Below are 25,207 nucleotides of genomic sequence, written 5' to 3'. Positions count from 1 at the left end.
GGTGTTGGCAGATTGATCCATACCCTTAGCCTGCTTTTATCTTTTCCTAGTGGGGTAGAACTCAGGAGAGGCAAGGTTCCAGGACATATTGGTGAGGTCATCTGTCCAGACAAGTGAGGATGGAACCATTATAACATCTGGGAAGTGTTCTTGCTAATTTTTCTTTTCTTTTTTAAAAATAATTTTTTTATTATTTCTTTATTGGATAGAGACATCCAGAAATTGAGAGGAAGTAGGAGACAGAGGTAGACTGAGAGATACCTGCAGCCCTGCCTCACCACTCGTAAAGCTCTCCTCCTACAGGTGGTGAACCAGGGGCTTGAACCCAGGTCCTTGGGCATTGTAACATGTGCCCTCAACCAGGTGCGTCACCACCCAGCCCCTTTTTTGCTTATTTTTCTATGATACTCCCTTCACCTTTTTTTCTTTGCCTCGAGGGTTATTGCTGGGGCTCAGTGCATGCACCATGAACCCACTGCTCCTGGAGGCCATTTTCCCCCCTTTTGTTGCCCTTGTTGTAGCCTTGTTGTGGTTATTATTGTTGTTGTTGATGTCGTTTATTGTTGGATAGGACAGAGAGAAATGGAGAGAGGAGGGGAAGACAGAGATGGGGAGAGAAAGACAGACACCTGTAGACCTGCTTCACTGCCTGTGAAGCGACTCCCCTGCAGGTGGGGAGTTGAGGGCTAGAACCGGGATCCTTACCCTGGTCCTTGCACTTTGGGCCACCTGCGCTTAACCCTCTGTGCTACCGCCTGACCCCCCTTCACTTTCTTTCTAAGTCTCACCTACACCTATTACTACTTACAAGCATCCTTCCTTTTTTCCTTTTCTCTCTCAGGTAAGAGAAACACTGCCTGATTTCCTCTGGTGTTTTCCAGTTTCACCTCCCTTTCAGTGATGGTATAGAAACAAGATTCCTATAAACCATTAATTCCCCAATAAAGAAATTAAAAAAAAAAAAGATTCCTGGTGACACAAGTTTTGATGTCAAAACTGATGGAATTGGGGTTCATAGCCCTTTGGTCATCTTCATCTATCATTTACCCCTCCAGAAGTAAGAACCAAAATTCTTTTGGGGATGCAGAAGGCTCCTGTAATTGTTTCTCTGCCGGATATAAGTGTTGGTCGGTCATTTATACTCCCAGATTATTTCTGTCTTTTCCTAATGGGGCAGGGCTCTGGAGAGTTCACTTTGTTTTTTCTAATGAACTCACTGAAATCTAGTATAGGTTTTAACTTATCAATGATTAATTAAAGCTTGTTTGGATTCAGTTTTCTTCAACCAGAAGAAATTTTCCATAACATTCTGGCTGGGAAGAAAAAAAAAAGTCTCTTAAATAATGCTTGTCTGAAATTTTCTTTATTTCACCTTCATTTTTTAATATTATTGTGGGATAAAGAGTCCTGTTTTGACTTTTTTTTCATTAAGTAATTTTAAGTTGTGATTTCATTGCCTTCTGACCTTTATTTTTCTTAATAGTGAGGAGCTACAATAATTCTTTATTTCTCTTGAAATAAGTGTCTCAGGCTACATCTTTCATTTTCTCTTTGTAATTAGCTTTCAGCAGTTGATTTTGAAATGTGTTGTGACATTGTTTACTCTATTTGAGACTCATTAAGCTTCTTAAAGTTATATGTATTTTTATCAATATTCAAAGTTTTAATAATTCTTCAAAAATGCTTTTGTCTTTCCTTCTTTTCATAGCTCTAATAAAACAAGTAGTTAATACCCCAAGTAATATTCAGTTTGTTCTAACCCTTGTGTTCTTTTCTTCTTGAGGTGTGTGTGTGTGTAAGAGAGAGAAAGCAGTCTTTTAAGGTGTAAAAAAATTTTTCTTTTGAGATATCTATGAAAGCTGTATAGTGACTTTTCCATTTCAGATGTTGCATCTTTTCTGCCTTTGAAGTTTTTTTTATTTTTTAAAAAATGGCTTTCAGTTTTCATGTTCTCATTTTCTTCTATGTACTCAAGCATATTTTTAATAGCTGTTTTAAAGATCTTATCTGTAAAATCCATTCCATTTGTTATATCTGGGTTAGTTTCCATTGAATTATTTCCTGCTTAATCTACTTTAGTCAAATTCTGGATATTGTCAACGCTCATTTTTGTTTGGATTTTGTCATTACTTGTCAATAAGAGTTATCTCCTGGAAGTTAATTTACTTTAATAACTTGATTTTATGGACTCTTCCTAAGAATATTTTTATTTGTTTTAATGAGAGACAGACAGACAGATAGACCAAAGGGTCAAGATCAAAGCACTGCTTAGCTTGGGTTTAAGCTAGTGCTTGGGATTGAACCTGGGACTTCATAGCTTCAGTCATGAAAGTCTTTGGATTCTTCTTTTTTTCTTTTTAAAAAATTTTCATTTATAAAAAGGAAACATTGATAAAACCATAGGATAAGAGGGGTACAACTCCACACAATTCCCACCATCAGAACTCTGTATCCCATCCCCTCCCCTGATAACTTTCCTATTCTTTATCCTCTGGGAGTATGGACTCAAGGTCATTGTGGGATGCAGAAGGTGGAAGGTCTGGCTTCTGTAATTGCTTCCCTGCTAAGCCTGGGTGTTGACAGGTGAATCCATACTCCCAGCCTGTCTGTCTCTTTCTCTAGTGTTTTCTGAAGGTTTTGTAGAATTCGTTTGTAAACCCATCTGGTCCAGGGCTTTTATTGTTGGGAAGATTCTTAATAACAGTTTCAATTTCTTTGTCTGTGATTGGTCCATTTAGGTTTTGTAGTTCTTCTTGGTTCCGTTTTGGAAAGGTATATGTTATATGTTTCTAGTAATTCTTCCATTTCTTCCAGATTCTCTAGCTTGGTGGCCTATAGTTCTTTGTAAAAGCTTCGCATGATTTTCTGGATTTCTGTGGCCTCAGTTCTCCTCTATCATTTACAATTCTATTTATTGTAGTCTTCTCCCCTCCCCTCTTTTTTTAGTGAGTCTGGCTAAGGGCTTGCCAATTTTGTTTACTTTTTCAAAGATCCAAACACTTGGCTTCATTGATATTTTATATGGTTCTCTTACTTCCAATATTATTTATTTCTGTTCTGATTTTAGTGATTTCCATCCTTCTGGTTGCTTTAGGGTTCCTTTGTTCCTCTTCCTCTAATTCCTTAAGGCATGCAGTAAGGTTGTCTATTTGAGTTTTCTTGTTCTCTAATGTGTGATTGTATGGCTATGAGTTTCCCTCTCAGTACTGATTTAGCTATGTCCCAAATATTTTGATAACTTGTATCTTCATTTTCATTTGTTTCAAGGAACATTTGAATTTCTTGCTTGAGTGTCTCTCTGACCCAGCAGTTCTTATGCAGCATGTTGTTGAGTTTCCAAATTTTGTAACTTTTAGTGATTTTCTGTTTGTTGTTGAATGTTAGCTTTGCTCCACTGTGGTCTGAGAAGATACTTGGGTGGTTTCAATGCTCTTGAATTTGTTAATACTGTCCTTGTGGCCTAACATGTGGTCTGTCCTTGAGGATGTGCTGTGTGGATTAGAAAAGACCATGTATTCCAGTTTTTTTAGGGTGAAGAACTCTGAAAAATGCCCAGGAGGTCTAGTCTGTCCATCTCTTCATTTAATTCTCTTGTTTCTATGTTGATTCTTTGCTTCATTGATCTAAGTGTGAGAGTGGGGTGTTGAAGTCTCCCACTATTATTGTATTACTATTGATGTATTTTTGTAGTTCTTTCAGTAGATATTTGATATATTTAGATGCATTGGGTACATAGATGTTAATAACTATTAAATCTTCTTGGTTGATTGATCCTCAAATCTTTATGGAATGGCCTTGCCTATCTTTTATCACTTTATTTAACTTAAAGTCTATGGTGTCAGAGATGAGAATGGCTGTTCCTGGTTTTTTTTTTGTGGTCCATTAGCCTGTAGGATAGTTTTTCATCCTTTCACTTTAAGTCTGTGTTTGTCTTGTTGGGCCAGGTGGGATTTTAGCAAGCAGCCTATGGTTGGGTTATGTTTTCTGATCCATTCTCCCACTCTGTGCCTTTTAATGGGTGACATTTATTGATATTATGGAATTAAGGCATTACAGTGCCATTATTCAACAATTTTTTATTTGCTCTGATATAAGAGATTTTATAAGAGATCTTTTAGAACCTCTTTCAGGGCAGGCTTGTTGATGGTTGCTTCCTTTAACTGTTGCCTGTCTGAGAAGGCTTAGATCCCTCTATCTAGTTTGAAAGTCTAGCAGGATACATTATCCTTGGTTGGAACCATTTTTCATTGAGGGCTCAATATATATCCTGCCATTCTCTTCTGGGTTTTAGAGTTTGAGTGGAGAAGTATCCTGATAGTCTTATGGGTTTTCCCCTGTATGTGACTTTTTGTTTTTCTCATGCAGCCTTTAGGATCCTTTCTTTATCCTTACTTCTTTTCATTGTAACTATGATGTGTCTTGGTGTCTTCAGGTCTGGGTTAATTCTGTTTGGGACTCTCTGGGCCTCTCGAATACTTTTTTTTTAGACTTTTATTTTTATTTATTTATTTATTTATTTTTATTTTTAAATTTTTTAACCAGAGCACTGTTCAGCTCTGGCTTATGGTGGTGCGGGGGATTGAACCAGGTACTTTGGAGCCTCAGGCATGAGAGTCTGTTTGCATAACAATTATGCTATCTATCCTCTGCCCAGCCTCTTGAATCCTAATGTCCTTTCTGTTGTTCAGGTCTGGGATGTTTTCTTCTATTATTTCCTCTAGTATGTTTACTTCCCCTTCCTCTCTTTATTCCTCTGGTAGGCCAATTTATGTGAATGCTACTTCTTTTGAGATCATCCCATATGTCTCTGTTGTTGGTTTCAGTGTCTTTCATTTTCTTTTTGAGCTCTTTTTCCTCTTTCTTAATTTTCTCTAGCTCTTCCTCTGTCTGGCTAATTCGTGTTTTCCATTTCTGTTAATCTGCTTTCCCTTCCCTCAGCTTCTTTCTTCAGTTCAGTTATAGTATTAGCTTGTTCTGCTAATTGATGTTGTAGCTCAGCTATTTCAGCTTTCAGTTCTCTAATTACCTCGAGGTAGCTAGTTTTTCCTTGAGGGTCTCATCTGTTGTTTCCCTAATTCTGATAGCCCTTTCCTCCATAGTTGTCTTCATGTCTGTGATTATTAGGTTTACTGTTGCCTGCATGCCTTTCTTATCTGTTGTTACATGGTTACTTCTGACTGATTTGGAGTTTCTTCTGGGCTCCTGTCCTAATTTATTGTGGTAGCAGTTTTATTTGCTCTTGATTTAACCACTTTTTTTTTATTATTATTGATATGGTTTGTAATCTTCTGTCCTGTCATTCTTCAGTTGTTGTGTTTTGAGTAATAGCCACACTATACTAAAGACTTTTCACAAATGCAGTTACAAACCTCAGAAATTACAACAATAGCAACTGAAGCAATGATTAATGTGGTTCAACCAATACCAGCTAGCCAAACAAAACCTCCAGTCCAAGAATGAATAATAAACAAAGCCAAAAGAAAAAGAAAGAGAAAGGAAAAAAAGGGAAAGCAAGAGTAGACAATTATGCAAATCTACTATCCACTATAAATTTTAGGGATTGCAAGAGGAGAAAGAAAGTAGAAAAGACACACACACATAGAGAGTTCACTCCGAGTCAGATTTCTCCCACAAAATAATTCCCAAACAAGTGCCAGTGAATTCAGAAAGCAAAAGAAGAAAAGGAAAAGAAAGAAAAGAAAAAAAAATAATGAAAGGAGTTTGTGTTTGTTTTTTGAATTAGCTAGGAGTAAAGAAAAAGGGTGGAGGGAAGATGGAGAGAGAAACAAATTCCTCTCACAATGGATAGGACACCCAGTCACCTGTCAATGTAAAAAGCAATAGCAGTTAATTTTGGTCAGCCTGAAGAGGAAGGAAAAAGGACATGCATATATATTAATATCAATAATAAAATAAAATATAATGAAAAACCCTCACAGTTTGTCTGCAGCTTGGACCATTCCAAATTGGCTGCACACAGCCTAAGCAAAGACAGCTAATTATAAGAAGTATCAAAAAAACAAAACAAAAAAACCCCAGGCAGGGCTGAGGCTCTGACTGGTCAAATTTTTGTCACTCAAATAGAGCTCTAGCCACCTAAAAAAAAAGAGAAGAAAAAGAAAAAGACTTGGACTGACACCTCTGCTGAGCCAGGAATCTTGATGAAGAAAATAGCTCCACAGGAAGCCTGCTAGGAGCGGCTGGCCAGCCCTTGGGGCTGATTCTGGGGTGAGGGCAAGGGTGAGTTCAGAAATAGTGAAGGCAAAGATTTTCCTTTTTTTGTCCGTTTGGCCTCTATTTGCCAGCCTAAGAGTGGGTTATAGGACTCTTTTTTGGTGTCACCTTGACCATCCATTTTCACCCTTTCACAGACAAGCCAGATATCCTACCCTCTCCAGAGAATCCCAGGTTGTATGCCGCTTCTTTTTGGAGCTCATGCCAGGTGTTGTTTCCAAGTTGCCATCTTGGCTATCTCCCCCACCCCCCGATTCTTCTCTTTAGTTCCCTGTTCTGTGGATTCCCACCACTCAGATTGCCTGAATGCTGAGCTCTGTCTGCTCAGTTAAGTGAGACCTTTTGCTCATGTTGGTTTTTCTTCTTGTGTCAGCAGATAAGTCAAGTCTATTGGAGAGTCATTGAATTATGTATTTCTGCATGTGTGTTCCCATTCTCTATGAACTAAGATCTATGCAGAACAGTTGTTTACTGTCTGAAACCTATTGTTTTAAATATTTTGTCCAGTTTTTTTTTGTAGTAACTTATCACAAAAATGCTGATATGCTGCTACTTCTCCATTATGATTAGGAGAAGACAAAATTTATCACTTCTCAGTATAAGAGAGAATTATTAGGGTAAGGTCTGTCAATAGATAAAATCCTTTAAACAAATATGCCTTAGTGGCCAGGAAGATAACTCAGTGCTAGCATGTAGAACTTGCATGTGTGAAATCTGGTGTTATCCCTAGTATACATGTGCTGAAACTCTTTGGTTCTCTCTCATGAAATAAATAAATCTTTTAAAATATGTCCTGTGGAGATATAAGGGAAAGAATATGTCCATAGATACCAAATATCTTAAAAAATAGGCCATGGGAAAAACAGTGCAGATTATAGAGCTCAGAGAAAATGACTGGCTGTCCTGTGACTCAGCAATTCCAGAAGCATCTCTATTTAGAGTATAATAGGAGGTAATTTCAATATGAATCCTAGGTATGAACTTGAAACTCTAATACAAGGAAATAAAAGGGAACGATTTCTCTGCTCTCTAGTGGAATGGAGAGTATAAGAAAAGCACAAATAGAAAATAACTAATATGGAATGAGCCATATAAATATATTATCAAGGATTTAGTTCCTGGACAGGCATAAGAGGCCAATATGTAGTAATTTGCTCCATTTCTAAGAGGCTGGCTGTGATTTCAGGCAGAGTTGAAGTAATAGCATATTTTACTACTCATGCATTCTTTATATAATCCATATTGCGAGAATCTCTGTTTCCATTAAAAAAGTTTAAGTGCACATTAGCATATTTGGTTATGTCTGGTGTACAATAAATTACCCACAGATGTGACAGGGAAATTTGCTATATGCTTTCATGGGGAAGGTGGCAAACCAATTACACACTAGTACAAAGCTGTAGGATGCTTAGTGTGTATCCATGTAAAACCTTAGGAATAATTTGGACACTGGTCCTCATGAATGCAAAGAATGCGTTCTCCATACCTCCCTTCTAGACTAGACATTCTAAAGTGAATACTGTCAGGCCTTAAGCCAGCAACTCCCCCGCCTCCCCGCTCTGCTCCATCCTCCATCCTCCATCCTCCATTGCTGATACTATGGTCTATTTATATAATCATTGTTTTGCCTGAAAGTTCCCCACCTTTGATCTATCCTCTTTCTACCTTGAGACCCACCCTGCCTGCAGGGTATTAATTAATCCCACTGGTTAAAGCCTTTGCAACAGCTGCTAAAGGAGTTTCTACCTTAGCCCACTCTTTTCTTTTCTCCGCCCCCTTTCCTAGCCATTTCCTTTTCCGACTTTCCACTTCTGGTTCTAATATATAAAAGTATTGTCTCTGATCAATAAAGATACATTGCATTCCCGCTCTGCCACAAATTCCTGGTCTCTCACCCGCATTGCTGAGTAAGCAGCAGCCCAGGTTGGCTCCAGTCAAGTTCTCTCCAACCCAGAGAGCACGTGCCTGGAAAGAAACACCCTCACGCTAGCCCGGCAGAGTACCTTAGTTTCTTATCATTAAATCGTTATGAATGTGAGCCAACTGTGGAAATCCACCCTTTAGCTAATTATGCTACTCTTTAGGGAGATAATATTCTTTTTAGGCAGTGTAAAAATTAGTAAGTCAGAACAAACGTGTTAACACTAACATTTCCTCCTGGTCAGTAGACTAATATCAAATACTTTAAAAAGTATTATTTCAGTGGGCTAAGCGCAGGTGGCACAAAGCACAAGGACCAGCATAAGGATCCCGGTTCGAACCCCGGCTCCCCACCTGCAGGGGAGTCGCTTCACAGGCGGTGAAGCAGGTCTGCAGATGTCTATCTTTCTCTCCTCTCTGTCTTCCCCTCCTCTCTCCATTTCTCTCTGTCCTATCCAACAACGACAACAACAATAATAACTACAACAATAAAACAACAAGGGCAACAAAAGGGGATAAATAAATAAATAAAATAAATATAAAATTTTTTTTTAAAAGTATTATTTATGGTTTCAAAATTCATTATTTGTGTATGTGTGTGTGTGTGTATGTGTGACTGTTTTAGACATATATTAATTCCAAGACTCCTCCAGTTAAGATGAGATTATTAAGAATTAAATTAACGGGGAGTCGGGCTGTAGCGCAGCGGGTTAAGCACAGGTGGCGCAAAGCACAAGGACCAGCATAAGGATCCCTGTTCGAACCCCGGCTCCCCACCTGCAGGGGAGTCGCTTCACAGGCGGTGAAGCAGGTCTGCAGGTGTCTATCTTTCTCTCCTCCTCTCTGTCTTCCCCTCCTCTCTCCATTTCTCTCTGTCCTATCCAATAACGACAACAACAATAATAACTACAACAATAAAACAACAAGGGCAACAAAAGGGAATAAATAAAATAAAATATTTAAAAAAAAAAAAAAAAAAAGAATTAAATTAACTTTTTGGACACTCTTCTTGTCTTTATATTTTTAAATTCATTTATTTATTTGTCTCCAGAGTTATTGCTGGGGCTTGGTGCCTGAACTATGAATCCACTGTTCCTGGAGGCCATCTTGTTTTCCATTGTTATTGTTGCTATTATTGCTGTTGTTTCTGCTGCTTTTGGATAGGACAGAGAGAAATGGAGAGAGGTGGGGAAGACAGAGAGGGGGAGAGAAAGATAGACACCTGCAGACCTGCTACACCGCTTGTGAAGCTGCCCCCCTGTAGGTGGGGAGCCGGTGCCTGGAACTGGGCTTGTGTCGGTTCCTGTGCTTCTTGCGCTTAAACCGCTGCACAACTGCCCAGCCCCCTCCTCTTCTTGTCTTTAAACACACTTTGTAGGAACTTTTCCCCCCTTCGTTATAGTAAAAATCTTGGCCATTTGAGAAACGTTTAATCAACATTATATAAGTAGTATTTATTAGATGTGTTTTAAATAGTTTTGCTGCCACGAAAGTGTTTCGAGATCACTATTTTCCCACAAACTTTTGTTGTTATTGTTATTACTTCATATTTACCTGGATTTTTTTTTTTTTGCATCTGTCATAGTTCTAATTTGGTTTTTGGCACTAGCAGCCACTTCCCTATTTAGGATATCAACTGAAGACTATTTCAGTGTACTAAGGCTTCTTGGTTACTTTTTCAATTAATGGTTTACTTGTTGTAACATATTCTTATTTATCCAAAATTCATTGCCACTCCAAGTTTCCATTTTTATGTCAGTTTCCAAAGCTTGGTACTTCAAATTTTTCAGAGCTCTAGTACACAGTGAACTATAATGTTAATTATTTGTAATTACAGTAAAAACCATATAGCTATTTAAAATAAAAACCCCTGAGAACTGAATGAAAATGGATGGCCCTTTGGCAGGGAAAATACTGTTAGTTACTTTCATTAAACTGAAGTTTCTGAGAGGTAAATTCTGACCTTTTAGAATTTAAGATGTTACGAGTTTTAAGTGTCTTTGAATTTTTCTTAATATGGGAGAAACTTAAACATGATTGTAGTAGCAGGAGGACAGAATCCATGGAGAAAAAATTTAAGAAAGCAAAATAATTGAGAGATAAGACAAAAATAAGGTTGTTATTAGAAATATGGGAGTTATTTGCGGTAGTTAGAAGTACTCTTGCTTTCACTAGTTTGATTCTGAAGCTTTGATACTGTGGTATCTTTCCCTTTCCCCTTCAGTATTTTTCTCTGTTACTATCTGAAAAGGTTTGCCTGAAATGGTGGTGAAACCCTGGTGAGGAAAAAGGATTCTAGAAGTAGTATGTATCAGTTTGAACTAAAAATTGAAGTGGATATATTAGAAAAAAAGTTTAGGAATATAGAAGATTGTGTTTTAAAGAGTTCAGAGTAAGAGAAAAAGTAATCTAGAGCATTTTGAGGATGATATTATAAAAGGAGCTAGAAAGCTTCTAGTACTCATATTTGATAGTGGAGATAATGGTTTCAAATGGAACTTTAGCTTGACGTTTTTCCATTGCCAGAGCAGAGTAGCCAAGGTTATTGTAGTCCTCATGACAGTTGCAACTTGAAATTTTATTTCTGTGATTACTGAATATAAACTGTAAGAATTCTAAAAACTCTGTTTATGGACTTTCAAGTACTAGCTACACCATGGAAAATAAACCGTAAAATTCTGAAAGCTCTCTTTATGGGATTTTAAAGTATCATCTACATGAAATAAGCTCAACTATAACACATAATAAAGAGTGTGGAGGTATCAATTTATTTGTTGAGTCAGAGAAGTTAAACATTTATTACAATAGCATATAATAAAAATTAAAAAACAAGTAGTGTTAGCACATTGGATGCCAGGAATGAAAGTCTATATGATCTTAGTAAATCAGAAACATGAATATGGGTTGCAGTGTAATAAAAGTTGCTACAAGATAGTATATGTAGGTTGAGAAATCAAGTACATATTAAAGTTGTAGCCAAGCATCTCAGTGAAAAAAAATTCACATGAATAATAGAAAAATATATGCTGTAATCCATCAGTTGAAAATTGTTGATTAATTCAGTGCCTACATATTAAACACCAAACATATGTGAGGCTTTAAGCAAGATTTTAAATTTATCATCATCATCATTATTATTGGTATTCTGTGGTCATTAAGTTTGGCTGTATTTTAAGCAGAATACTACTCAGCCCAGGCATATGATGTTACCAGGGAACAAATCTGGGGCCTCTCTTATGCAAGTCCCATGCACTACCACTGTGCTCTCTCCAACCTTATGATCATTAGCTTTTTTAAAAAAACAAAACAGAGTATGAAATATTTCAAGTAGTTTACAGAAGAGCAGAATGTGAATACATATACTTACCCAGCATTTAATTAAATTGAAACCTTGTGTACCTTGTCAGAAATTGGATGGTTATAACATACAGTTTCCTTCTCCATAAACCCTGATAGTTAATGCAGGGTTGTTATTAGGATGTTCAGGGCTAGTGGTCTGGGAGGTGGCGCAGTGGATACATGTTACCTTTAATAATGTACATATTACCTTTAATAAGTTTCTCGGACTTTTACCAGTGTGTACCATCCATTATTGACTGATCATGTGGAGAGTATTAAAGTATCATGCCAAAAATGACATGGAATAATACTATATAAGGTAGTATTTCAATTGCTGGAAATTTAGGAGCAAACCTGCTAGACCTAATGACCAGCATAAGTGGGTGGGGGTAGATAGCATAAGTGTTATGCAAAGAGACTCCTAAGCCTGAGGCTTCAAAGTGCCAGGTTCAATCCCTGGCACCACCAGAAGCCAGAGCTGAGCAGTGCTCTAATTAAAAAAGAAAAAGTAAAACCAATCACAAATGACTAGCATAAGTATAGCAATGAAATGAAATGAAAAACATACTTACATGATAGGACTTTTTTTTCCTCTCAGGGTGGGAAGTATCTTATATTCTATCTATTAAACTTTATTCTCTAGGCACTGAACTAGAAACCAGAGATTAGCAATTGAAGGTATTCATATATACTTCGATCTGTGTCCATAAACCAAAAGGGAAGTTGAGAAAGATTCTTAGACGAGGTTTGAAAGCAATAAATTCCCTTTAAAATCTGGTGGGGCTAGGGAACAGAAAGTAGCAGGTCAGAAGAGAGTCATACCCATACATGCAACTATAGAGGAAGACACAAAATGGCATTTCATTACCACTCCTCTAACCATTTTAAGAAATAGCTGATTCTCACAGTGACAGATGATGAGACTTTCTGTGGTGAGGCCTCCCTCAAGTAAGATGTAAATAAGTTTGCATAAGAGCTTGCAGATGTTTGGTATAGTTCTTTCCAGAAGTCTGGAGTCAGGAGAGAGAACCTAGCTCTCAGGAAATGTAGTTGCTTTATCCTATCTTCATGTACAATATTTTGCTTAGTTGGCAGACATGTAACAAGACATGGTTGGCTCTTTTAAAATAGAAGTTTTAGTGGTCTTGTTTGATCTCTTTTATCCTGTTTTTGATGCTTTAAAGTGCATGTCTTTTTTCTTCGTTCCTCCTCTAGACCGAACACTTGCCTTTGGAGACTCAGTTCAAAGAAAGAGAGGTTGGCAGTCTTCAGCACTCTGTAAGTAACACAATCTTGATGTGAGTGTTCACCCAGGCAGACTACCATGGTGGCTACCATGCTTATTAAAATACCATTTGACTGCTGTGTGATTCCATTTTAATCATCACTTTGTTGTATGCGCATCTAATCTATGAGTATGTGATGTTCTTGAGCATGCTTATCTCTCCTGGAAGTAATCAAGTTTTATGAAACCAATACATAGGCAGAAAGGTCAATGAACAGACACCACAGAGGAGTCCTAGGGATGGGGGGAGGTATGCATTCATTTTGTACTTTCAGCTGTGACCCAAAGTCAAGCAAGAAGAGAGGTAAGACAAGAAGATATTTTCATGGTAGTGTTCCTTATTTTTAGTTGTGTCCAGAATCCAGTAAAACCACCAGTTTATTTCACTTTATTTTTTCCATAATTCCCCAGTTTTGTATCTGGAAGTTTCTTTTAGTTATGTGACTATTGGACCCAAATTTTTGTGTGTGTCATGTACTGTTTCCAGGCTTGAGCCTTGCTGAGGGGCATTTGAAGTCCACAGCCTCTTCTCCAGTTTATTTTAACTGATAACAATTCCAAATCCCAAACTTGAAACTGGCTACATTCCTGACAAAGCACAGTTTTCTCTTTAGGAGCTTCTTTGCTCATGTCCAGGTACTGTAAACAACAAACAACTGGGAAATGAGAAGTTGTTGAACTTCACCTTGCCATTCAATAACTTGGGGGGTAATGAGTCAGGGACACTCACTGTAATTAAGTCTATTCTTGTCTGTTTTTACTAAAGTGCTAGAAAAATGTTAACAGCTGTTCTACTAATGTAAGCAATGTTTGAATTTTTAGAATGGCCTACATAGCAGAAGATTTGACTATGAAGATGAGAATCCAGTGGGGGAAGATGGGATTCAGCAGATGTATCCCCTGTATAATCAGATGTGCTACCAAGACCAGAGCCCTGGCAAACATCACCCAGACAACGACCCTGAGCCCATCTACATCAATCCACGAGAGCATTATGTGTGATTTTCCACTTTTTCCAATGAGTTGTCTAACAAATGTTTATTCTTAGGTTAGGGAGAGAAGCTGAAGCCGACAGTTATTATTTTATTCTCTCTCATATAAAACAATCACAGTCTAAGTGTATCGGAAGTCCTAGTGAATTGAATGACTTGGAGCTGATAGCAGACACCCCCCCCCCCTTTATTAAGAGTTCCTTTACCACCAGCTGTGTCTGTGAACTTGAATGTAGCTTTGTGTGTTTCTGTGAGGTTGGTGTTTAACTACTAACAGTTGGCCTACAATGGCATGCTCATTTAAAAGTAGAGCATCTGCCTGTGATGATAGCAATGGGTCTCCAGGAAGAAAGGCCCCAGCTGGGAGTGTTTACCTCGCTAGGTCTCAGGCAGACCAGCCTATTCATCTGTAACTCAAACAGGCAGAAAAGGGAGATCAAAATCCTCTTCAGTAATTATTTAGTTGGGATTTAGTTTTCCCTGGCAAACAGTACAATTACAATATTGTAATTACAATTACAAAAGACCTGAGGAAAGAGAAAAGTTTGTTTAATATGCAATCAACAACCACAACAAAAGGCAGTTTAACTAGCCTTTCAAGCATGCTGCTTGCTTTCACACTTGTGTGATGCTCTAATATATGTTCCTTCTGGAACACTTAAGGTCTTGAGGGATGCATATCCTTGCTATTATCTGCATAGACTAGATTAGCTTTGAGCTAACTAACGTGCATTCTTCTTTTGCTCTGTCATTGTCCCCACAATTCTGCTCTTTTCTAGCAATCAGTAGATTGACCTGTTTCCCATGCCGTCTAAACTGTGGATACCCTTGAGCCCTGTACCTCTTTTTATAGTTTTGTACATGACAAGTTCAGCTTTCCTGACTGAGATTTCTTTTCAGAATAATCTTATATACATAACTTTAGCTATCCTCTGTATTTTCTGACTTCATACTCTCTGAGCTTTATCTACCTCAAAAAAGCTTGCTGGAAAACCACCAAGATACAATTTCTGCTCTGTTCAGGTAAAAAATTTGCAAAGTTAAAAACAAAAAAATGCATTTCAATATGGCATATATGCCAAATCCACATGCTGTCCTTTATCTCTCCTTGACCACTTGACCTGGCCAGTAAAAGAGAAAGAAAAAAAATGTCAAAAAACCACATCTGTTGCTTATTAGTGTATCCTGCAATATTTCAGTGCCTGTATATGTCTGTGAGTTTCCTCATTTCCCTGTGCCAGTTCTCCTTACTAAGCTTGAAGGTAATAATTATTGTGGGCAGGAATGCAGGCTTTTGTACAAATGTCAGTCACTCATTCTTGTATCTTAAAGAAAACATTGTTAGCATTGTTTTATTGTATGTTCTGCAAGATTAAAGGTTAGTCTGTGACACTGTACTACAGACTTGTCATATATTAGGAAAGAGTGACACACATAGTACAGTTAATTCCCAACCTAACTTCAAGGGGAGAGGAGAGGAGATTTTTCATGAAATACCAAAGATACATATGACTCATGTACTGGCTCTAGTTCTTATTTGTGTGTTTATTTCCTTTTTTAGTTGTCATGCTTTGTCAGACAAATTACTCTTGCTTTTATACAGTAGTATACTCTCCCTCTAATACCAACAATTCTTAGAAGAAAAGATGCTTAAATTCTAACTTACTGCTTTAGCTAGGCAACAGAAATTTTTGAAGTTATAACTATCCAGAAGAAAATGGTAAATTCCAGGAACCCCCATGGCTATATCACTGTACTACCTCAGAGTTAATGTCTTTTGGTCCTTTGTTGCATATTAACACAAAAGAAATGTGTTGCTTGAAAAGATATCAGTGAGTTAGTATAGCTAAAGATATAGGAATCCTCGCAAAAGAGAACTCTGGTGAGAGCTCACATTGCCAGGGAAGTGTTGCATATATACTACAAATTACGGGAGAGATGGAGTGGCACTTCACCATGTTGAGAAATTAAGAAGTCTCATATACTGAGGGTGGTCTTTAGGATTCTGTAGGGAAGCAAATTGTTCAAGAAAGCACACCTTGAACTTAAGGGGGAGTTCAGATAGTATTTTGTTATATTGTGCCAGGGAAAGAAATTTGGATGCACTGTGTTTCAGAAATCCTTTAACTTGTCTTCAGCTTTTTTGCATTTTTGGTGTAATTATAAGAAAGAAATTTCAGTATGTAGGCATCTCTCACAGCCAACCTCATTCTTCTCTGTCAGTTCTGACATTTAACAAACTGGTAACTTATAGTTCATGTAGCATAGGTCACATAAGCTATATAATTACCTTGGTGCCTTCTGTTTTCTAGAAATACTAAGTGATAAAGAAAAGAGTTTAAAAGGGTTTGATTAGCCTCCCCCTCCCCATACACACACACACACACACACACACACACACACACACACACACACACACAAAGTCATCTAAAATTAGCCTGTTGACCTCTAAGTTTGGAGACTAGACTACTTGATGGCCATTTAAATTTGGAAATTAGGGAGTCGGGCTATAGCGCAGCGGGTTAAGCACAGGTGGAGCAAAGCACAAGGACTGGCATAAGGATCCCAGTTCGAACCCTGGCTCCCCACCTGCAGGGGAGTCGCTTCACAGGCGGTGAAGCAGGTCTGCAGACGTCTATCTTTCTCTCCTCCTCTCTGTCTTCCCCTCCTCTCTCCATTTCTCTCTGTTCTATCCAACAACGACAACAACAATAATAACTACAACAATAAAACAACAAGGGCAACAAAAAGGAATAAATAAATAAAATAAATATTTAAAAAAAATTTTAAATAAATAAATTTGGAAATTAGACTCTTAAAGGTCAGTAAGTAAGGCTTCAGGATATAAGCCCTAGCTGATACTGAATACTCTCCCCATAACTAGTTTACTAAAGCACACTGAAACTGAAATAAATCCTTGTAGCACTTATCCACTTATGGTTACAGCTTTGTATTTCAAGAGAAACTATGCAGTCTCCATCTAAAACACACAACCTTTATTGCCTATTTTGTAGGTAGCCTAAGCACCCAGAGTGCACCCAGTTGTAAATAGCAGATCACTGTGTTCTGTGCAAACCACATTAGAATAAGTGTTTGCCTCAAAGCATCTGTACCTCTTGGGTTGGTCTTGTATAATGGGCTAAGAATTCAGATGAATTATTTTTAATGATTATTTTTTAATTTAATTTATTTGTTTGTTGGATAGAGACAGAGAAATCAAGAGGGGAAGGTGAGACAGAGTTGGAGAGAGAAAGAAAGATACCTGCAACACTGAACCAGTCATGAACCTTTCCCTCTTGGTGGGAAACAAGGGCTTGAACCTTAATCCTTGCACATTATAACATGCCTGCCCTACCAAGTGTGCTACTACCTGGCCCCCAAATTTAGATTAATTCTTAAATGTCACTGATTTGTTACCCCTTCTCAGTGAGTTCTCCTATCAGTGACTACCTTATGTACTTTAGCTCTGAAGAAGTTCAAGGTCAGGCTGGAGAGGTAGCATAATCTTTGCAAAAGACTTATGCCTGAGGCTCTGAGGTCTCAGGTTCAATTCCCCAGCACCAACATAAATCAGAGCTAATCCATGCTCTGTTCTCTCTGTCTGTCTCTTTCTGTGTTTCTCTGTATATCTCTCTCATTAAAATAAATAAATATTTTAAAAAAGAAGTTAATGCTCGGGGGCTGGGTGGTGGTGCACCTGGTTGAGTTATAGTGTTATAATGTCTGAGGACCCAGGTTTGAGCCCCAGGTCCCCACCTGCAGGGGAAAAGCTTTGTGAGTGGTGAAGCAGAGCTGCATCTCTCTCTCTGTCTCTCTCCCTCATTATCCCCTCCTTTCCTTTTGATTGTTGGCTGTCTCTATCCAATAAATAAAGATAATAAAAAACTTATAATTTATTTTAAAACAAAGTTTATGGTCCTTGGGGCATGTAATAAATTCTCACCTGTGCTAGGCTGCCCTCTAAAATATGCTAGAGGCATGAGAGTACTGTGCTAGAAACTAAGTGAATTGGTGCCTTCAGTAATTTTTATGGTGTCACTGACTTAAAAGAATAGTAGTTTCTTTATCCATCTTATGAAAAATTGATTCCCAAACCATCTTTCATCAGATTTAATAGTAGTCACGATTTTGTTCTTTATTGTGCATTTTTTTTACCTCTACCATGTTGATCCCCTAGTACTATTTTTTTTAAGCGAGACTTTCTACAAATTTCTTATTCTATAAGATATAGATCAAAAACCTATTCCAACAATCAAAAGAACATGTTCTTATCTCAACTTCACTCCATTTTAGTCATGGAAACTTAGACAAGTCCCTTAACCTGTTTATGGTATTAGTTACCCCTGTCCATAAAGATAAAATCTCTTCCCTGTCAGCCGCTTACAAAGGTGGTGAATGTTAAATAAGATCATTTGGGTCGGGTGATGGTACACCTGGTTGAGTGCACACATTAAAGTGTGCAAGGATACAGGTTCAAGTCCCTGGTCCCCACCTGCAGAGGGAAAGCTTCACGAGTGGTAAAGCAGGGCTGCAGGTATCTCTCTGTCTCTCTCCCTTTCTATCTCCCCCTCCATTCTCAATTTCTCTCTGTCTCTATACAATAATAAAAGTTTTTTTTTTTAAAGATAATGATGGAGAATTATATGTTTTTAAACTGAAATTGTCTATGAATATTTTAGTTGTGTGTTAAATCCAAACTTCTGGTGCCCTTACCAGCGTTGAGAGTAACATTAGCATCCCCAGGCAGACTAAGAAACAACAGAAAAATTTCAGTTTGACCAAATTTGAGTATAGCCAGTGGCAAGTAGGAGACATTCCTTTTGTTATAATAAACATTTGACATATGGAAAGTCTGATGTCTGGATCTTAGACTTTTAAGTTTTGTCTACAATTGAAAATGTACTTTGCTGTAACTTGTGCTTGCTCTTGTTTTCCAACTTCTAATAAGAGCTACCACTACTGAGTGGATAGTATGATGAAATCCAGGCAAGCACCTTTCATAGATTGTCACCTTTACTAGGACCACATTCCTGTTTGGTTCCTTTTTTTGGAACCCCTCCTATCCTGCACACCTATAGACCATGCCAGTCATCAGACAGCCATTGTTTCCTTCCAAATTTGCATTTGGAAAATGGTGTCAAGGACTAGATTTAGTTATAACAGAGGGGTGTGAGATGGAAGAAAATGATAAATAATTAAGATGAAAGCAAATACATACGTTCATTTTACTTCATTTTTGGACTTCTAAAAATACTCAGATTCTCATGTCCAGTAAATCAGCCATTAACTGTAAGCGTAATCAGCTGAAGAACTGAAATCACTCCTCCCCACTCAGTTTTAGAGGGCACAAACTTCCAATTTCTCTTCCTCACTTAGCTCAACAACATATTCATTGCTCACTGACTCCCAGAGATAGTGACACTCTTATAATGGACAGCAGGAAAGAAAGATGACTTATGAAATAGAAATGCTAGCCCTCTACTCCCACTCACATGCCAGTTCTGTGCTACTCTTATTCCTGGGCTTAACTGTTCCCGTGTTAACTAGCGAGGTCCTTCAGCATCCTACAAACAGGTTGTTTGCAGACATTAATGGAGGATCAGAAATTTTCTTCCTGGTTCTTGTCAACTAACTAGAAACTACTATGTCCAAGACCATTCAACTTTGGCCTATGATTGAGTTAATTTTATTCTACTTTTAAAGGTATGTGTGTGTCCTCCACTAAGTAAAATTGATGTAAGATGACTTGGTTAATTTGGTCACTTGCAATTATTAGCTTGCTTTGATAGCCTTCAGTAGATAAAGTGGATGAAGGCTTTAGGTTTCTTACCCTTAACCGCACAAGGTGGTATTTTCACACCAAAAGCAGATTTTAGACCCTTTTTTCTTCCTTGTTCTTGTTTACGAGCAGTCACCAGAACAGATAGCCTGCAATAGTCAATATGTCATGTAAACCTGAAAAATTCCCAATTTTGTTTTTTTAAGGAACCCAACAGCATATTGCAGAAAAGCATTATTCAATATTTCATTAGACTTAGTATCAAGTAATTCAATTCTGTTTCACTTCTAGAACACAAAACAAGTTAGTAATCTAGAAATACCAGGGGTATTGGACTTGTCTTACTTGTTCATGGGAGGACTGAAGTAACTTACAGTAATCAGACTGGTTCGCATACTTGTAACTCAACTAATTTGACGATGGAAAATTGTCTCTGGTATGGGACTTCACCTAAAGCCTTTGTGGTAATGGCTTCTGAAGTGGATCGGGTTTTTCAAATACTAATAGCCTTTGGAGGGCATATTCCTAATGATACTTTAGATGTTAACTAACTATTCCTTGTGTATATATTAAGGCAGATATATATCATATGGCAAAATAATTTAACTTACATAGATTGTAATGTAATTTGTTAAGGAATTATCACATTCCCATACTTTTGCTGAAGTGAACCAACTGCTGAATACTCTAACTGGCATTTCTCTTGAGTAACAGCCTTTTCCTTTTTTGATGGGGGAGGAGAAGGGAAAAAGGGTGTCTACTTAAAATTTGCATTTGAAAAAATTATTGTAGTATGCATAGAGAACTCTCGCATGTGCAAACATCACTATTCAGGTATATTTATTTTATTTTATTTTTTGCATCCAGGGTTGTCACTGGGGCTTGGTGCCTGCACTACAAATCCACTGCTTCTGGTGGCCATTTTTTCCATTTTTTGTTGTCGTTGCTGTTGTTGGATAGGACAGAGAGAAACTGAGAAAGGAGGAGAACACAGAGAGGAGGAGAGAAAGATAAACACCTGCAAACCTGCTTCACTACCTGAGAAGTGACCCCTCTGTAGGTGGGGAGCTGAAAGCTTGAACTAGGATCCTTATGCTGGTCCCTGAGCCCACTGTGTGCCCTTAACCCAGTGTGCCACCACCCTGCCCCCGGATATATTTTACTGTACTTACTTGAACATCACCTCTACAAAAAAAGTTTAAAATAGATAGTGAGAGATTGTATTCACCTTCTCAGATTAAATATAAAAATATTAGGTTGTGAGGGTTGGATGGTGGCGCAGTGGGTTAAGCGCACGTGGCACAAAGCGCAAGGACCTGCGTAAGGATCCCGGTTCAAGCCCCCAGCTCCCCACCTGAAGGGGAGTCGCTTCACAGGCGGTGAAGCAGGTCTGCAGGTGTCTATCTTTCTCTCCCCCTCTCTGTCTTCCCCTCCTCTCTCCATTTCTCTCTGTCCTATTCAACAACGAACAACATCAACAATGGTAATAATGATAACCACAACGAGGCTACAACAACAAGGGCAACAAAAAGGGGGGGGGGCGATGGCCTCCAGGAGCGGTGGATTCATGGTGCAGGCACCGAGCCCAGCAATAACCCTGGAGGGAAAAAAAAATAGGTTTTTAGGTTTATTTCTGCTCTATTCCCATTATTAGGTTAGTTATTCTCTACTAAAATTGCAGTTTAATACAAAAGTCTGGACCTGAGTAGGCTAGAATCAAAGAAAATTCAAGTGACACTAAACATCATCTTATCATTAATTATTAACTGAGACCACAATGCAAATTTTCAAAATTCCACCACTGACAAATGAAAGAGTTCTTTGTGCTATCGATTGAAAATCTGTCCTTTCCATTGAACCAACCCTAGAATATTCTAAAGAGTGGTTGGAGGTCATGGTGTATATTAAATTACATGCCTTCAAGCTCCCCTGAAATACTAGTATCCCTTACTTTTCTATGGGAGAAAGAAAAATGTCTTTGTCTCAGGGCAACAGATGTGGCTATTGTCACGCTGTACATTCATGGGAAACAACAACATCCCCGGGAACAAAAAATGGTTAGAGCTCTGTCTTTTAATTTGTTCCCATTCGATAGTGTGGTGTTTACTGTTGTTACTCGCACAAAATCTACACTGGAGGCATGCTACTTAGATCCAATGAGATATACTCTCGGTCTTAAAAAGTACTAGATTACAATTGTGGACTCAAAGAGTCTCTAATAAGCAAAGGCCAATTTTTCTGAGATAGTTTACTCCATGGAATATCAAAGAGTAGCCCCCTTGAGGTTTGTCCTAGGACTGCTATGATCAGTTCCCTACAGCCAAGTAGGATCTTTAGTATCATGGCCTGAACTGGTTGTATTTATTGTCATGATATGGGATTTAGCTATGAAAATTGATTGGAGAAGAACTTGAGGGAAGACTCTCTGGGAATCCAGAACATCAGATTTGCTACACTGGCTTAGCACTGTGGCTTCTCCTACTGCAATTATGTCTGACAGCCACAAAAACATGTTTTATGTGTCTCTTCCTGAGGGTAAGAATATACTGCAAACATTCCTGATGTCTCTTAATAACTCATAGTGGCTCTGAAATTTACAGTTACGATTATCCAAGAGAATGAGCACCATTGTTCTAGTTAGATGGCTAATATTTTTTAATTCACCCTAGTCCATTGATCAAGCAAAATGAAATTCTTTCAAGTCATATTAATGGCTCAATATCCATCATGTTTTAACTATGGGCAGCAATATTTCATACAAAAAGCATTAGTTGCCTATGCTATAACTCATTTATGCCTCTGCCTTTTCATGTGGTCTTATAAAAACTCACTGCTATATATGCCCTTCAACTATGCATTTCAATACCCAGAAGAGAATTTTCCATCTTAAATTTCATTGTATACTTAAAATTCCAAATCCTTTAAAAAAAAAAAAATTAAGTAGCTGGTGTTGCTACTGGATCCCTGGATTACTCCACTTGTCTATCCAGAAAAGTTCCTGTTTACCCTCTACCCTATGTTTCTATTTCTAAGCCAATGCTGTAAGACATAGCATCTGTTCTAGTCCAATCACTCTTCATTTGATCTCAAGCTTTTATTTAACTTCTTTGTCAGTTTTACCCCCTGTGTGTTTGTGCTCTTCTGCGTAAAGATTTTCTGGGTGGGGGTGGGGTGGGGTGGGTAAGAGATTTAGGAGTACTCTTCAAAAAAAGTTCTCCTTTTAAATTTATTTTCTAAAAGCCCTGGGCTTAGAAATGAGAAACTCTATAGCTATTACCTTTTCTTATTCTTGCTATTTTTACTTCTGAAAAGTAATCGCTATTTGAATAGTCTTTATGCTGGTTTTAACTTCCCATTAACTCTTTCATACTGAAATTATCTTCTCTGTCTTTTCCATGCCCTGATACTTTTTACTTATGAAGCTCAAACTAACATTCTCACAACAAATTCCACAGACTTTTACTCCCATCACCGACCTAATTAATGCTATTTCCAAATAGGAATCTGACTCTGCAATAAGAAATCAGAAGTAAGAAGTGAAAAAAAAGGGTCTAGTCCTGGCAAAAAATCTCACTGTATGCCTTGGTTCTCCCTGCGTCCACGGAGGTTGATCCTCCTATTTCACCTAGGTCTTGTGAGTCCTGACTCCTAAATGGTGAAAAGTAGATTGCCAATGTCCTGCACTCCATAAATGTGCAGTAAACAATCTGGAAACTCTTCAAGTAGAAATGGGTTCTCATGTAACTCAGTAGAGCATACTGATTCACTTATGTTCAAAAGAAATGTTATACTAACCTTATTTTTTTAAAGGGAAATTTAGTTCCTACTCATTTGAGCTATTTTTATTTTGTTATTTAGGAAGAGATTCAAGCAGTATGTATTCTTGTTTGTCACAAATTATCCAAGTTGTATTTTCCTCCTTAGGAGTGAAAGTTATATATATAACAATATATATAACAAAAGTTATATATATAACAATATAGCGGAGTAAGGGAGATTCTAGCTCAAATGTGGAACCATAGAAATATGAAAATTAGTTCTGATTTTAAAATTGTTTACATTATAAGTAGTAGGTACTTATGGGATTATTTTTAGATATTCTTTATTTTTAAGTTACCAGAAATTGTCCTATTTTTGAACTATATGGTTGCTGACATGTTTTAAATAAAGCTTTGATCAACTAAATTTCTCATTTACATTATTATCAATCAGCTATGATTAAAATGTCTATATACTTAAAATCTATTACATGAGTAAAATCTAAGACTCAACATCTTTTATTTTAAAAAGGAACAGTATTATTACAAGGTTCTTTATTAAAAGTGTTTTATTAAAAATAACAAAAGTGCTTTTGTATTACAAGCAGTATTTGATTTTTTAAATGCTTTTTAAAGTATATAACAAGTAGCATATTGGAATTTCTTGTGAAAATTATTTAGTCTTTTTTTTAAATGACACTAAATTTATTACCTAAAGAATTATTTAACATTTCAGATTAAATCTTAGGTGTTGAAATATCCTTTTTTTTTTTTTTTAATAGAATGATATTGGGGCTAGATGGCTACTTTTTTTTTTTTTTTAACCAAAGCACTGCTCAGCTCTAGCTTATGTTGGTGTGGTGGACTGACCCTGGGACTTTGGAGCCTCAGGCATGAAAGCCTTTTTACCTAACCATTATGCTATCTACTCTTGATATTTTTATTTAAAAAATGAAACATTAACATCTATGGTTTCCTTTTAAGGGCTGGATGTTATACTATTATGTGAAACTTCAAAGTCTGAGAAACACTTAAAATAGATCAATTTTTTTTTCATAAATACCATTCCCACCACCAAAAGACTGTGTCCCATCCCCTCTCCCCACCCCCCATGAAGCTGAACATCCACCCTCACCCTCCTCCACCCAGGGTTTTTACTCTGGTGACCTACTACAAATTTAGTCAATTTCTTAATGTGTAAAACTTAGTGATTTTTAGAATTTCCACAGGGTTGTGCAACTATCACCTTGATTTAGTGGTATTTTCATTACAGTGAGAAGAAATTCCCTCCCATTCCCCACACCTCATTCCTGTCACAGCCCTGAGCAATCACCAATTTACTGTCTATCTTCATGGATTTGTAGTTCTAGACATTTCATATAAGTGGAATCATGTAATATGTTGCCTTTCTGAGCATAGTGTTTCCAAGGTTCGTCCTTACTATAGCATTTGTCATTCACTTACATGTATTGTTGAATAATGTTCCATTGTATGACCTTGTGTTCTAGCTTATGGAAATAATTATAAATTATCATGAACAATGCTTCTATGAATATTCATATATAAGTCTTTGAACATATGTTTTTTACACCTCTTGAATAATTACATAGGAGTGAAATTGTTGGGTCTTATGGCAACTCTATGGCTAAGACTCCTTGAATTATTTCACTCCTATAACCACCAAAAGGGAGATTAGCTATACCTTCCTCTGGATTTTACACTCCCAACCAGCCTTTAAACACTCTGTCAATCTTCATTACTCTGGAGTTATGACTATGTTTCCAAAGGTAAGTAAGCACATATGCATGCATATTACCCAAGATGTCAAATAAAATAAAACAAAATGGTGTTGGAATAAAGGCAAAGCAACAAATGGGAATGTATTCTGATGCATCTAGAA

At 37.5% G+C, this 25,207-nt stretch overlaps 1 protein-coding gene across 1 annotated transcript in view; it reads left to right on the top strand.

Annotated features, from left to right (window-relative positions):
• Nucleotides 1-16,541, top strand: part of NECTIN3 (nectin cell adhesion molecule 3) — a 112,152-nt gene extending 95,611 nt beyond the window's left edge. The window contains exons 8-9 of the mRNA XM_060198405.1: nt 12,709-12,771; nt 13,601-16,541. Coding sequence (XP_060054388.1) covers nt 12,709-12,771; nt 13,601-13,780 — 243 coding nt within the window. The 3' untranslated portion in view covers nt 13,781-16,541. The remainder of the gene's footprint in view (nt 1-12,708; nt 12,772-13,600) is intronic.
• Nucleotides 16,542-25,207: the final 8,666 nt, after the last annotated feature.

This window comes from Erinaceus europaeus, chromosome 9 (assembly GCF_950295315.1).
Source record: "Erinaceus europaeus chromosome 9, mEriEur2.1, whole genome shotgun sequence".
In the NCBI taxonomy this organism is placed as follows: domain Eukaryota; kingdom Metazoa; phylum Chordata; class Mammalia; order Eulipotyphla; family Erinaceidae; genus Erinaceus; species Erinaceus europaeus.
Note: the sequence above shows the minus strand (reverse complement) of the source record. Positions and strands in the feature narration are given on the sequence as shown.